The sequence below is a fragment of the Adiantum capillus-veneris genome, chromosome 24 (genome assembly GCF_014529385.1).
Source record: "Adiantum capillus-veneris isolate H3 chromosome 24, ASM1452938v2, whole genome shotgun sequence".
Taxonomy (NCBI): Eukaryota; Viridiplantae; Streptophyta; class Polypodiopsida; order Polypodiales; family Pteridaceae; genus Adiantum; species Adiantum capillus-veneris.
Window position 1 is genome coordinate 65,353,061 of NC_140954.1, and position 16,495 is coordinate 65,369,555.

The window sequence follows — 16,495 nt, forward strand, 5'->3', positions numbered from 1 at the left end:
TTCAAGTTGTGAATAATGTATATAAATTTATACTCCAACACACACATAGGCACACAGTTCTAAATTGACTTGTTAATTTGGCACCAAGAGGTTGACAAAGGCACATTGTTATTAGAAATTTAAGTTCTTTGATCTAGATATCTAATAGGGGTATCGACTCACAGTCATGAAATCCGTGGATTGACTGGTTTGAAGGGAGTAGGTTTTACCATTTAACTCTTTTTGTTACCATATACATGTGGTAGTGATGTGTGTGAACACACTAGGACCGCCAAGGCATTTTTTCCCTCTTTAGGAGGTTTTTTTCCCCGTGCATTGTATATAAGCCCATCACTCTAGGGCTACCCATCTTTTCCATTGCACACCAAGTAACACACTCTCTATTGTGTGCCTTAAGCTTCCTTCATCTTCTCCAAGCTGTGTGTGTTTCTCTGCAACCCTAATTCCAACAATTGGTATCAGAGCAGGTTACGTCCTCCCGGGCTTAGTCGCTAGCTGCTCCAACACACGCCTGCTCACTTTCTCCAATTACAATGAGGTTTGGTGAGCGTTCTCGGGTCGATAAATATTTCAGGAAGACTCGTAGAGCTCAGTCTGCTCAGATTTCTGATTCGGGCTCATTTCGGCCTCCGTTTCCACTACAGGCAGGCAATTTCGTCATTTTGTGCAAAATTTCTGTCAGTGTCGTTTTCTGCATAACAGGTGCCTTACAGTCTTCTACGGTTTGTGCTATATAGCACGTGTTGTTCCCACTCCGTTTCTCCTATTTTCGTGCAGTTTTCACATCAAGTGCCGCATTTACCATGCCTGACAACAACACAGATGTCTTCAAAATGTTTTCTGCTGAGGACAGGTTGGATGAGGACAATTACCCTATGTGGGCTTATATGATGCAACACATTCTTGTGTCAAAGGGTGTCTAGAATATTGTGCAGGGCTTTGATGTACGTCCTGGTTCTGAGGATGTAGGCGATGTTGAGAATGTTGCGGGTCTTGCTGCAAGGATTGCTGCTATTAGAGTTGTTTTGCCTACGGCAGAACAAGCTCGTTGGGATGTAAAGGATGCACAGGCTCATGCATTGATTGCATTGTCTGTGAAGCGCACCATTGTTCCTCACATTCGTTTAGCAAAATTTGCAAAACAGGCTTAGGATATTTTGGTTGGTCTTTATGCAAGTCGCAATGAGGCTAAAATTGCTTTGCTACGTAAAGAGTTGGAGTCGAAGATTATGCATGAGGAAGATGATATGGACAATTTCCTTGTTAGTGTCAAGGATATCAATGAGCAGCTTATTTTTGCAAGTGAAGTAATTTCAGACAATTCCCTTGTGCAGACTGTTCTTGATGCCTTACCAGATTCATACCCGACTTTTGCTAGTACTTGGAGACTGATGACCCAAGGCAATCCTGAAGTTGTCAAGTTTGATGCATTATGCACATTGTTGTTGCAAGAGTCACTTTCCAAAAAAAATAGGACTAGGAAGCGTGCAGTTGAAAAGGCTTTTATTTCTTCTCAAAGAAAGGGTGGTAACAGCAATACAACCACTTCTTATGGTTCTGCTGTGAGTGGGGAAAATTCTGTTCCTAATGCTTCTGCTAGTAGCAATTCGTCTGGAAATTCTGGTGATGAGGGCAAAAAGAAAATGCATTTCCATTATTGTAAATCTAATGATCACTTGATCAAGTCGTGTCCTAAGTTGAAGGCTAAAGAGGCTAAGAAGAAAGAGGGCGGTTCCACTGCAAATTTTGGTTCCACTACAAATGGAGCCATTGTTGAGTCTTCTGTGAAAGAAGACTGTGTTGCTGATCTTGATGCAAAATGGGCTTTCAGTGCAGAGTGCACTTACAATCCTGTTGTTCATGATGCATGCTTGTCAGTTGCTGTAGATTCACATGTGTGGTATTTTGACAGTGGTGCTACAAAGCACATTACATCACATCGTGAACTGTTTACCTCTTTCGAGTCTGTCCCTCTTGGAAATTCAGTCACTTGTGCCAACAATGCCTCTTATCCGGTTCAGGGAGTTGGAAAGATTGTGCTCACTGCTGCAAATGGCAGTTCCTTCACACTTGTTGATGCACTTTATGTACCTGGGATCAAGAAGAATCTCTTGTCTGTATCTGCACTTTCTAGACTTGGACTTATAGTCAAATTTGTGAATGACAGATGTACAGTTCATGATCTCAGCTTCGGTGATGAAATTGTTGCATCTGGCCTTTTGTGTCATGGGCTATATAAGATCACTTTGTATGACAAGTGTGGACAAAATTTTGCAAATGTTGTTGCAGATTCAAGGGCTATTTCAGATGCAAAACTTTGGCATGCACGTTTCGATCATCTAAATTTTGCCAGTTTGCTGCATTTGCAGAAATCTGATATGGTTGCTTCTTTGCTGCCTCTTGAAGCACCTATCAAACATGTTTGTGAAGGTTGTAATCTGGGTAAAATGCAACGTTCTAAGTTTCCAAAGGATGGTTCGGTTAGGGCCACATGCAGGTTGCAGCTTGTGCATAGTAATGTTTGTGGGCCCATGCAAACTCCGTCCTTGGGAAATTACCTGTACTTTGTGACTTTCATTGATGATTACTCCAAGCATGAATGAGTATTTCCGCTTAAAACAAAGTCCGAAGTTTTTATGTGCTTCAAACAATTTCTGGTTGTGGCTGAAAATGTCTCGAAATGTACTATGGGCACCCTCCGTTCCGATCGAGGGGGGGAGTATATGTCTCATGAATTCAATGCATTCCTGGCTAGTCATGGGATAAAACACCAATGTACAGTGCCTTATACACCTCAGCAAAATGGTGTTGCTAAGAGAAAAAATAGGTCACTTACGAAAATGGCACGATGTATGGTCAAAAGTCAAGCTTTGCCGCATTCTTTTTGGCTTGAGGCCATCATGTGTGCCACTTATGTACTAAACAGGTGTCCTACAAAAGCTTTGCAGTCTATTACTCCATATGAAGCATGGCATGATAGAAAGCCTTCTATTGAGCACATGCGTGTTTTTGGATGTTTGGCATATGCTTTCGTGCCACAAATACAGTGCAAAAAATTGGATGATAAGGCTGTCAAATGTATTTTTGTTGGTTATAGTACTGAAAGCAAAGGTTATAGGTCGTATCATCTGCAAACAAAACGTATTCTGGTTTCACGGGATATAGTGTTTGTAGAAGATTCTGTTCAACCCTTGCTGTCATGTACTAGAGATAGTAATGTAAGCTCACATGACATTTATGACACTTTGTTGCCTCTTTTCAGTGGTGGAAATATGAATGTAAGTTCCAATGAGGTAAATGTACAGCCTATAGGGGTTTCTGAAAATGTTAGAGATCAGCCTATTACTGATGCAGATGTACATGATGTACTTGATGAGGAAAGGGCCGAAAATGAGCAGGCTAGAGGATTGTCAAAATGGCTGGTGCACACTTTGCGTGACAGTAAATTGGATGCACCTTTGTCTAGTCGTACTCGTTCAGGCTCTCGCCATGCATCTTATGCATCAGATTGTTATGCTTTGGCTGTGTCTAGCTTACATGATGTTGAGGAGCCTCTGTCTTTCGATGAAGCACAGAATTCAAAAAATTGGATGGCTGCCATGCAATCAGAATATGATGCACTTATAGAAAATGACACATGGACTTTATGTGATTTGCCTCCTGGCAAAAAGGCCATTGGTATGAAGTGGGTTTACAAGTTGAAATGCAAGCCGGATGATGAGATCGATCGCCATAAGGCTCAACTTGTTGCAAAGGGTTATGCACAGCAAAAAGGCCTAGATTATGAGAGACCTTTGCTCCCACTTGTCGTATGAATACTGTGCGTTTTCTATGTGCATTGGCAACTCGTTTTGGTTGGGATGTACATCAATCAGACATTGTTACTCCTTTCTTGAATGGTGACATATTTGAGGAAGTTTATGTAACGCAGCCTCGCGGTTTTGTCAAGAAAGGACAAGAGGACAAAGTGTGCAAATGTAACAAGGCTTTGTATGGGTTGAAGCAATCTCCTCGTGCCTGGTATGAGAAAGCTGACACTCATTTCGTCAAAAAAGGCTTTCGTAATAGTCCAACAGAAAGCAGATTGTATGTAAAGCATGAGGGTGATGTACTTCTCATTGTGGTTCTTTATGTAGATGATTTGCTGATCACTGGACCAAATGAGAGACATATTGTTGAATTTAAGGCTGATTTGAATGCTACTTTCAAAATGAAAGATTTGGGGTTGTTGCATCATTATTTGGGTATACAGTTTAAGCAGTGTGATGGTGGTATTGCCTTGTGTCAGAAAAGTTACATAGAGATATGTAGGTTTGGACTTGAGGACTGCAAACCTATTGCCACTCCCATGGAAACATGTTTGAAGTTGAGTCTACATGATGTTGGCGATCCTGCTGATGTCACTCTTTACCAAACTGCTGTTGGCTGCCTCATTCATGTATGCAACACGAGGCCGGATATTCAGTTTGCAGTCTCACAGGTCAGCAGATTTATGCATAGCCCAAGGTCTAAGCATTGGCAAGCTATCAAGAGTATTTTCCTCTACCTTAGTGGCACTTTACATCTTGGCTTGTTTTATCCCAAGGGGGGATCATTGTGCCGCCAGACTTACATGCCTTTTCGGACTCAGATTGGGCTAGTTGTTTTGCAACGCGAGTGTCCACAAGTGATTTTTGTTTCATGCTTGGCAGTTCATGTATATCATGGTTGAGCAAGAAGCAACCTACTGTGGCCACTTTGAGTTGTGAGGCTGAGTACAGGGCAGTCTTCACAGCTACGGTTGAGTGTGTATGGCTCAGACGCCTTATGGCTGATTTGGGTGTTGGACATGACACTGCCAACACTATCTACACTAACAATCAGAGCGCATTGGCAGTTGCGAGGAACCTAGTTTTTCATGCTCGCGCAAAGCACATTGAGGTGCATTACCACTATGTCAGGGAGAGGCTCTCAGCAGGAGAGATCAGCTTGGCTTATGTGCCAACACAGGACAACCTTGCAGATCTTTTCACAAAGGCATTGTCTGGTGAGAAGCTCGAAGCTTTCCGCAAAGCTTTAGGCTTAGTCCCCTTTGTGGACAGATCATGTCCTTAGGTCATGGCACCTCCCTTTACTCATGTGCCAGCTCTTGTCCAGTGCATCACTCCAGGGGGGATTTGTTACCATATACATGTGGTAGTGATGTGTGTGAACACACTAGGACCGCCATGGCATTTTTTCCCTCTTTAGGAGGTTTTTTTCCCCCATGCATGGTACATACGCCCATCACTCTAGGGCTATCCATCTTTTCCATTGCACACCAAGTAACGCACTCTCTATTGTGTGCCTTAAGCTTCCTTCGTCTTCTCCAAGCTGTGTGTGTTTCTCTGCAACCCTAATTCCAACACTTTCTCTTGTTTCTCAGGTACCTTGCAATGGCAGGTATACTGGCCGAATTTGAATCAAAATATTGGACGCCATTGGCTCGTGCCAAGACTCACAAACAAAACTTTAATAGACTTCTTCCTTACCTATAAATCAAAATAGACCTTTTCTCCTCCCTAGGGCTGCTAAGAAAATTTGAATTGAATTTTGTAAACCTTTTACTCTAATATAAGTTGATCTTTTGACTTTCAAGGTAACTTCTTAGCCCTTGGAATGGAATTCTTTGTCGAACTTACTTCTTCTAAAGCAAGCATCTATGTCTTACGTTGCATTGAAGATGCAACTACTTCTAACCTTATTATCAATTCTACTGATGTAGAATTGTATCCTCAAGGTTCACTACTCCAACTTATTTCATTTAATGACTGGATTAAACTCTTAGAAGCTCTTGTAAAGAATAAGAAAGAAAGACTCAAACTTTTGGATGATGAATTGAAGGAACTCTCTCTTCTCCAAAAAATTCACACCGAATCACTAGTCACTCTCTTCCTCAAGTGCAGAGTTAACAAATTTCCTAAAAAAGCTATGTGGAACTAACCGTGCCTTTCTTACTACACCTACAGCTCCTTCTATCAATTTCTCACACAATATTTTTTGGTGCGCAATCTTGTAGTACTAGAAGCTATTAAGAACTTTCAACAGGATTTATGCTCTCTTAGTGTTCCACACTCCTAGAAATGGCACCTAAAGTTTCCAAATGCTTTCCCTTTCTTCCTCCAAAACAAGTTGAGGTCGAAGTAGCCAATGTTAACAATCAAACTTTGGACCCTCCCCAATAAAGGATTTTTGGCACCCATCTCACTTGAAAGGTGGATTTTTTTGGCTAACTTACCTGCTGCCTCCATGGATGAATGTCGGGTTAAAATTCTTAAAGGAACCCAATTTTTAGATAAGGAGAGCTAATCATATTCCCTTTGCCATGAACTTCATAGATCCATCCAAATGCTCCACCAATGCTGGAATGTATAGACACAAAAAAGGTATTATGGCCTTCTCTAAGTCAAATACAGATTATTACTCTGACTCTATATCAAATGTGCCTATAAATTTCTCGATAACATAGAAATATGTAATTCGAGTATCATCTAGTTTGATCATGTAGTTTGGTACATATTAAATCACTTGAAATTTCCTAGCAAAATTGTAGAGTTGTCAAATTTGATTATTAGAGGCTACAATATTCAAGCTAGTGCCACGATAGAATTTGGCCAAAGAGGGGAAGTAAAATAGGGTATTTGCTAATGGAAGGGGAGTACTTTAAGTTGCCCATCTAATTTAGAGAACACACACATGCTATATCTTTGAAAATGGGAAAGTAGTAAGTAAAATAAAAGTATGTTCTAGTCTTCATGTATCTCCATAAAGGTGGGTTTGAACGGGATCGTGGAAGGATTTTGTATCCATGTTAGGTGTTTCTCATTGGGCGAAAAAAGAAGGAAAATTCTCTAGACCCACCACGACATGGGCGATCCCCCCCCCCCCCCCCACCACATAAACAAGCACTATAGGGCTCTTTTTAGCGTCAATTGCAAAGAGCAAAACTTGAACAAAGATCGCAAGATCTCAAAACAATGATTGAATCGCTGCATCATCGCCCATTGGATGCCCATATGTGTTACTTATTGAGCACATTCTCCCTCGGCTTCCTGTGTACAGCAATCACAACGATAGCTTACATGCAAGCATCCTTCTGTCGGGGCTCGTTTGAACCCGGCCTAAGTGTAACCGAGAATGTTTTCACCTACACAAAAGCTTATAAATAGAAATTCTACTAATTTTACTCACCAAATGCATAGCCTTCTTATGTTCTACACCAAACATGTTGCTTCATTACAAAAATTGACTTGTAATTTTGTGATATTCCGTCATTAGATGTTTAAAATGAAATTGTGATATTCACATGTCTACAAAGTTAAACATTTCATCATATAGGTCATCCCCTATCTTGTTTCGAAAGGGCGCCTTATCTGAATGGCACCCTTCCACTGCTAAATTTGAGAAGTCTACAGTTATGAGGTCCACACACAAGCATGATGTTGGTTGTCCTTTTATTGTCATTATGCAAATAACATTGAATTCCTCTAGCACCTCCAATCCCATAGCCTTTATATCCTCTCGTTTTTGGATGGCCGTAGCCAACTCATTTGCTGGCATGCTAAGGACATAAATTGTCCCTACAAAGCAATCAGATATCTATAGTTACATTTGAAGTTGTAAATTCATCTAATGGAGTCAACTCCCTCAAAGGGACACAAAAGTAGCCATGGGTCCCAAGCTATCGTTTATCATGTTGACGTCGTCCCTTTCACCACCACTATTGGTACGTGTGTGTGTGTGTGTGTGTGTGTAAACACACACACACACAGGTATATACATACATACACCGCTAGTGCATAGTTGATGAGACTCCTCAATGGTGCCCTAACGCCCTGCCTTGCATCGTAGAGGATGAGAGCTTCACCAGATGGAAGCAATGGCACAGATCACACTCAAGAAGATAGGCAACATGTACAAGTGGGGGTGGTTCCCTTGTTGGTATGAAGCATGACCCCTCGAATTTCGCCTAATCTGTGATACATTGGCGCTGTAGAAAATTCTCGTTCACTTTGGAGAGGCACCATGAAGCAAGTATAATGCATACATCGTCCATACCACTTCTTGATGTCTTGCATCCATCCTGAATTTAAGATTTTTCTTGTGTGCATATTTTGGACTTTTTTACTTGCTTCCAATGTAATTCTTAGAAGTCAATGAGAAGCATTTTACTGCATCTTAACCATGCACTCCACAACTATCCATGCCCATGACCTCAATCAGAAGCGATCAAACCTCAAGAAGTAAGAGCGTGTATGGTGTTCGTGTCTTGACTTGGAGAAAGTTTGTGACAAATTGCTTTTGGACATTCTCAAACTCTTTCCAAGTAGACATAGAGATGTTATTGCCCCATACTTCAACTCCATAAAGAAGCACCAATGTCAAAGAGGTATTTCTTACCAACCCAACATTTATACTCTCCCGCATTGCACACGTTCTCAAATGCACAATTGGATCTCTTCACAGCTTCTTAGCGTCGCATAACGCAAATATTCCATTTTTGATTGGTCAGATCCTCCTTTTTTTTGTTTTCTTTTATTTGTGGAGAGAGAGAGAGAGAGAGAGAGAGAGAGAGAGAGAGAGAGAGAGAAGATGAACCCCTATATGTGTATTTCAATTATACCCCAATGAAAAAAGAGTATCGACTTATGTAGTGAAGCCACAAAATATCTAAGGATCAACGTGATGATCTGATCCACATCCCAATGGGCAAGCAAAATCTCACTTCACTAGGAGCAAGCCATTACACCGTCTATCCAAGCTAAATAATAGAGCCTACTTCCCTTCCCTCCATGACCTTAGCCTTGAAAGGATACCATGTATCCATCAATGCTAGGAATCAACACTAGCTGATGAGTTTAGCCTCGTGAAGGGTCATGTCATGTGTACATCACATCTAGCAAAAGCCCCCTAGCCGCACGAATCATCCCTTAGTCTTTTTAACTCAATCAACGAAATACCCCCATATCACTAACTCAATAATCCAAGATCCCGTTTCAGAGAGGAAAGCTATCACTAACAAAAAAAATCGAGTATCGGCGGGTACTAGCCCAAACCATGTGTCACCAACATATATGAGCATGACAATCAATCCAAATAGAACAACTATTACTGGCATCATAACAACCATACCATATCAGCCAATCCAAACCAATCAACAGCTCATTTTATTTGTGATTTACATTGTACCTATATAGCCATATCTGGAACTCCCAAAATAACAAGTCAACCATATCAGCCAATCTAAAGCTAATAAATAGCTCTTACAAAGAGCTTGCAGCATAACAAACTAATTAATAGTCCATCACCTAAAGTTGTAGCACAAAAACAAAACCATGTCAAGCAATCCAAAGATGTTCATCAATAGATTATCATCTGCAATCTGCAACATCAAAACCAAACCGTATCATTCCATCAACCTCTCATCATCTTCAACTTACATCATGACAATCAAACAATATCAACTAATTCAAACCAACCAATAGTCCATCTTCTAGCGTAACATTCGAACCTTATCAACTAATGCAAACCAATGAATAGCCCATCATGTGCAATCTAACCTTTGTCCAAAACATGTTAACTGTAACTTGATAAACCACCATCATCTCATCAGAACACTAAGATGCAATAATCAAATGAAAGACCTAATCATACACTGGTTCTTAGCATAACCACACTAGCCAATCCAACCACCGGCATAACATAAAGAGCACAAATTGAGAAGAAAAAAATCCAACTTTAATTAATCTAAACATAACAAGAATTCTCTCCCAACCTACTAAAGCTTTCATAATTGATCAAACAAGTTTTCATAATAGTAATTGAATATTATGCAATACTATACATTCACAATCATATCATCTAGTGATCCTCGACTAGCATCATATATAGCACAAAAATGAAAGCATACCCTAAGTTTTTATGCAAGATAAGCATAGTATGCTCAATACTGAATCTTGATAAAAACGGAGAGAATTGTGCATACGGTCCATGCATGGAATCAATGAAGCGAAACAAGATTGTGAGACAAGAGTTTGTGAGATTAATTGTGAAATTTGAAGTTCGAATAAAAGTACTTGCTCACCATAGCTGACGCTCAAGCAATCAATCATACCTCTTATCAAAATCTTTCAAAAGTAGACACAGCTACATAATTTCTGAATCATCTCAAAATTGGGGTGCAATCACAAAATCAAGGCAAGACAATGAAATAAGTTATAGAATTTTTTTACTTCACTTTCTAATAAAAATAATCATTAAAGTTGAGAGTTATTTGAAATGAACTCTATCCACCAACAAAGACTCGTTCACTTTCCACTAGTCAGACTTGTCATATACTACTATGACAGACGAAGACTCTGGGCTTCCCTAATCATACCCTCGTCATGCTGCCTTGACAGATCCCTTAAAAGACAACTTTGCCCATGACAGATGCCTGCATCAAGTGCTCTTTGCAAGCTTTCTTTGTTATAACCATCTCAAAGCTCCGTCTTTAAGAATGCTTGCAAGAGCTGACCCATGAGGATTAAACAGACTCTGAAATATATTCACAATGATGTAGCTACATAATACACAGACAAGTTGCAATTATCAGTAAAATTAAAGGAAGGTCCATTGAAAGTACAACATTTGCGAAGACGAGTGTATCCCTACTCTCATTCTAAACAAGAGGCAACAGCCTATCCATTGATGGGTACATGCCTTTCTACTCAGAACATGCCCAAGTCCTCAAGAAACTCAAATGTTGCATCACTATATGCGTCTGGTCTTTGTATGGTTCCTGACTGGTTCACCGCATCAGAAATTACCTTTAAAGCCGGCTTCTTATGGATTGCTTCCTCTGGATGATTAACCAGGAATTCATTGGCTTCCTCTGCTAGCTCTAATATCAGCTCAAACTTGTTCTCTCTTTGTAGCTTGAGCCGTTCCACATCATCATTGAGGTCTATGCCCTGGTCCCTCACTCTCCGTATGTGTCGCTCTATGAAAGGCTCCCAATAATTCTCCCTAATGTGGACCTTTGCCACTGAATCTTCTTGTTTCTGAAATAAGCAATCAATAAATACCTAATACCTTCACAAGGTAACACAGCCTCTTGATTTGCAGAATGCGGCAAAGAAGCAATAAAATCAATTAGATCCGCTCACCACAAAATATCAATACCAAAGTCTATCTGGAGTTTTAAAAAAGGAAATTAAAAAAGCTTCGGCTGAGCACTTGATAAGAAGGTGATAACTCAATGCAAGTGAATAAAGACAAAGAGGTATAAGTATGTCACTTCCTTTCATTCTTAATAGAAAACCAACCAGAAAACTGTGTTTGGGAAAGATAAGTTCACCTTACTCTAAAATTGTTAAGTGGTGGAATATCTAGCAGTTGCGTATATGGTCAATGTAGTCTAAAATTGTCAAGTGCAGCAGAATTGAAATGGTGATTTATACTTCCACAAATCCTTTACTTCTTTTCCTTGCGTTAGTGATTGCTTTTAGCTTGACTAATGGTTCCTTTTACTTTTCCCCGAAGAGAGGGAATGAGTGTAACCAGGACGGGCACCACGTGGAACAGACTTTTAGCACTTCAATAACAACTGAACTGAAAGAGATGCACGACACACAAGATGTGGAGTGGCAAAATTGCACCCCAAGAGAGCACTGGCCCCAAACCTCGGTGCCCCTTTCGGTTGTATTACTTGAACTCGGTACAATGCAGGTACTCATGCTCTACACCTTCACCCAGAAGAGTGCCAAAGGCGCTGAAAACTGTCCAGTGCAAATCACGGAAATCCGTACAAGCTGCCACATCATCAGGTCAGTGTGAAACGCAGAATTTCATACAAGCTGACACGTCAGCAGGTCAGCGCGTTTTGCGGGAGTTCTGTATAATAGTGCCACGTCATCACTTTTTACGCTATCTTTTGCGCGTGCGAGGGTCTAGCTTTATTTTAATGCCTTTATGTCATTTGGGCCCCATCAGACGGGTCCCATAAGTTGGTGGGAACTCTTCTTTAAAAATAGGCCACTCGGAGTCTGTAAAACTCTTTTTGCTTCTTCAGCTTCTTCACTTAGGGTTTGGGCCTTTGAGCCGGGATCTACAGGTTGGCTCTGTTCTTCAATGGCTTGACACGTCAGTAATTTGTGACATCCCCCCTTCTTGAAAGAAAGTAATCGTCCGCGATTGCAGCATATCAAGGTAGTATTTGTACGGTACGATACGTTCGTACTGTACGGTACCGTACCGTACGGATATGTACTGCACAATCTTTTTTTGGTTGGATAAAAACCCCAACAGATCGACAGATTTGGCTTCACATTTCTTAAAGCTATTCTAGCGCCTAGTTTTTGCAGGTATTCTCTGCAACAGTGAACAGTCACTATAGTTCTCATCTGCAAAAGCCTGCACAGGGACTACTCACGCGGTACGTGACCTCGTCTCAACCCTCTCTCGTCTCTCTCTCTCTTTCCCTCTCTCGCAGAGGTGTTCTCTCGCAAAAACATGAGCGTTTTTCTATCGTTGCTTGCCAATGTGTAAATGCACCATGCCTCACAAACCCAACCCAATCTAGAATGAACACACGAATGTCACTGCGGTGGTGAATACACAAGGGCAAGCAGGATCACAAACACGCACTTGGACTTGCAAGTATTATGGAAAGCAAAAGACAAATTCCGTGACGCGTGTGTTGAGGCACCTTTCTGGCGTCGATACTACTCGGCATTGCGGAGGATGTAAGCTTATTCCACCGGAGATTAAGAATGCTTTAAAACTAGAGCACTTCCCAGCAGGGGGCCTTCCCTCGTCCAAGGGTAAGAGATGCAACACAAGATTCCTTGCAGGATGCACTGTTTGCAGATTTGACAAATGCACATACACAGCAGGAAAAGGATACTAGTAGGAAAAGGGCTCGTTACTCTCAAGATGTAGATGAGGGTACAGATCAGAGGACTCGGTGTCCTCAACGGCCCTGTTAATCCTGTAAAACGGGAGCTTAAACTCCTAGTTAGCATATTATCCAAGTGACGGTGTTGTTAACAACCCGCCTTGGCTAAGGATTAAATTGTACTCAAAGTATTATTCAATTGATTGATGATTATGGTGATTTCCAGATCTACCAGTGTCTCTTGTTCTCTCTCGACACAGCCAGAGGCCCGGCGCTTCCCCGGCTCACGTTTCGAGCACATATTTCCCGACACCTGGTGACCCGACATGAAACCGAGCCGGGGTGGGAGGTAAAGATGGAGAATTTAGAGCAGATGATGACGAATGATTGCAGAGTTAAGTGCAAACGGTGCGCCTATGCACAGTCTACTTTCCCTCACGTGTCCATGCACAATCCTGGGTAAAAGAGCGGCAAAAGATTGCAGAGACAGAGATTGCTCGCACTCTCATAGAGTGCAATATTGCATTTAATGTCTTGCGGACAGAGCAATGGAAGAGAATGATCCAAGCCAGCACAAGTTGGCGCCACAGACTCCTGGAGTGGCTTGGACTATCAGAAGATGCGCACGTCCATGTTAGATGAGCAGCCAGAGATCATTGACAGAACATTGGTCCCGGTGAAAGCCGGGTGGCAGCAGTTTGGTTCTACCAATCATCTCTGACAGGTGGAGCGACATTCGTAGACGCCACATTATCAACATCCTTGTGTCCTCTTGTCTTGGTACATACTTCCTACGAGCCGTGGACGCGGGCAAGGCTGGTGAGCGAATTTCAGGGGCGTTTATTTTTTGGGCATATCAAGCAGACCAACAAGGAGGTCGGCAAGGAGAATGTGATGCAGGTATTCCACATTCCTTTGCTCCCTTAAAATCCCTTTCACTTCTAAGTTCTGATGATATCAATGATCATTTGATAGTTGTAAGTTATAACTAATAAGGTAAAGGTCATATGGTTTTGCAGGTTGTCACGGACAATGCGTCCAACTGCAAGGCCATGGGGGAGATGGTTGAGGCGGAGTTCCCTCACATAGTTTGGACTCCATGCGCTACACATTGTCTCGACTTGCTCATGGAGGATATTGGCAAGTTGTCTTTGGTACAGCCTGTTGTTTCTGATGCAACAAAGATAACTACTTTTTTCTGCAAGAAACATCAGGCACTTGCCATATTCAGGAGTCACAGTACACTAGACATGGTGCATCCCTTGAAGACTAGGTTTGCATACATGTCCCTAGTACTTCAGAGGCTTTGCAGGTTGAGGGATCCATTGTTGCAGACAGTTGTGGACCCTAAGTGGCGGTTGATGCACCATGCTTCGATTGAACCTACGAAGTACATACAAAGGAAAGTGCTCGATGCGAGCTTTTGGGCAGAGGTGCACTCCTTGGCATGGGCTCTCCAACCTGTCTACGTACTCTTGCGTGTGACAGACATGGAGGGGTCCACTCTTGGTCTTGTATATCATCTGTTCATGCAAATGCGGCGTCACATAGCAGCATGTACCTCTTTGACATCGGAGCGATAAGTCCACAGAGCCCTTGATCCTTGCCAGTTAGATGTTTTATTTTGTTTTAAGTCTTGAATTCAGTGTTTTGAACTGTAGACGGGAGGACATTCTGGCTATTGTGGAGAGCCGATGGACGTTTATGCGTCGTTCCATTCATAGGATGGCTGCTATACTCCATCCTCTCTACAAGACTCCAGAGCTTTTTGCGGAGAGCAGTTTGCTCACCTTGCGATCAGAGTACCTCGACATCATGTTTACTGAGGATGAGCAGCTGCAGATCGACAATGAGATGCGTGCCTACATGAACAATTTGGGACAGACCTTCTTGAGAAGTGTGGCCTTGAGGCAGGAAGCTACCAAGCTTCCCCTCAATTGGTGACAAAACTACGGAAGAGTTGGTCTTTCAAACTTGTGCAATCTTGCACGCATTCTCTCACAAGTATTTACTATTCTCTCGCTTACGCTACGTAGTACATAGTACGTACTACGCTTGGATGATTCATTGATTCCTATATATCGTGTAAATGTCCATATTACGATTAGCTGGTGCTTGTGAGCACAATTGGAGTGCCTACTCTCTTGTACACACGAAGATTCGAAACCGCCCGAGTACTATGCAATTGGAGAAGTTGGTGTACTATCGTGCGAACATGAAGCTCGTGCATAGTTTTCATGCTTTGGGGTCACCCAAGCAAGTAAGTCTTAAAAGAATCAAGATCATTGCTAGTAGTTGCAAGATTAGGAGACTCAAGTTTGTAGTTAATGCTTGGCTACTTATCCTCTTGTACAGGTAGATCCGACTCAAGTGAAGATGGTTCCTGACCCTACTGCAGAGGAGATAAGAGTGTCGAATCAGAGATAAGCAGGAGGAGACTCTGCGAGAGCTTCATAGAGAGCTGGAGAGCGTGGATCAGCAGGTCACTCGATCACGAGCACAATCTCACATCTTGTCGCCAAGAGGTTGCGGATCTAGAGAGAGCACGACGGGAGAGCATTCGGCGAGGCAAGCTACCTATGCGTAGTAGTCGTGGTCGAGCGAATGAGGCACTGCATCTCGTTCACACTTCGGAGGAGGATGACCCATTTGAGCAGGAGGCAAGTGCTTCAGGAGGTCCGACCATTCTTGAGCCAGAGTTTGACAAGGAAGGCAATGTCTTGACTGAGAGAGACATGGCCTCCTCATCTTCAGAGTCAGATGATGATGTTTGAGTTTCACGATTGTTCATTCTCATGTAGACAGTAGTATGTACTTTGCAGCTTCTACTAGCTAGCATGCTTTCTAGTTTTGTTGACTATTGAGGTCCAAGGATTATAAATTATTAGATGTCCTTTTTTTGTATGGTTTCTAGATTCTATCATCTTGGTATTTTGATGGATCAATGACCATAGGTTTACGATTTACCATCAATTTTTTTCGTGCAAATTGGCAAATCATGATCAATATGAACTTTGAAGTTCTTGAATCTCTGTAGTTACTAGTTTGTTATGAAATTTCAAATTTCAAGTTGCATATAATAGTTGAATTGTATCTCTTCTTGTCACTGACTCACTCGAATGTTGATTCGTGGAATGTCGAGCAAGGAGTCATGACTTGCTGGTATTCGTATGAAAGCTAAGAGCTTTGCCTTGGTTAAAAGGTTTGTAGAATAATGAACTAACATGCTTGAAGTGATACTTGTGAAACTTTTATCAAGTACAAACCATATTGTAGGTTTTTGGCTTTTAGGAAAAAAATTGTATTTACGTACCTAACAACTCTATCCATTTGGTACTACGTACAGGACGTACCATATACGTACCGTACCTTACCACCTTGCAACATATCTGCAAAACAACGATCAAAAATTTCCGAGGGTCATTCCGAGGGACAACCAATTCTCATTCCAAATCGGAGCTCTTAATTCCCTCGATCGTTGACTTCCTAGAAGAATTTCATCCAATAAGGAGTCTCATTCCAGATCAGAACTCTTGGGTCGTTGGTTTCTCAGAAGTATCTCATCCAATAAGGAATATTCAGTGGTTAGCACATCACAAT

The 16,495-nt window shown here is 41.7% G+C and overlaps 1 protein-coding gene across 1 annotated transcript in view; it reads right to left on the reverse strand.

Annotated features, from left to right (window-relative positions):
* Window positions 1–10,537: 10,537 nt before the first annotated feature.
* Window positions 10,538–16,495, reverse strand: part of PTAC7 (plastid transcriptionally active7) — a 51,059-nt gene continuing 45,101 nt past the window's right edge. Inside the window, exon 3 of the mRNA XM_086498741.1 lies at window positions 10,538–11,060. Coding sequence (XP_086354867.1) covers window positions 10,728–11,060 — 333 coding nt within the window. The 3' untranslated portion in view covers window positions 10,538–10,727. The remainder of the gene's footprint in view (window positions 11,061–16,495) is intronic.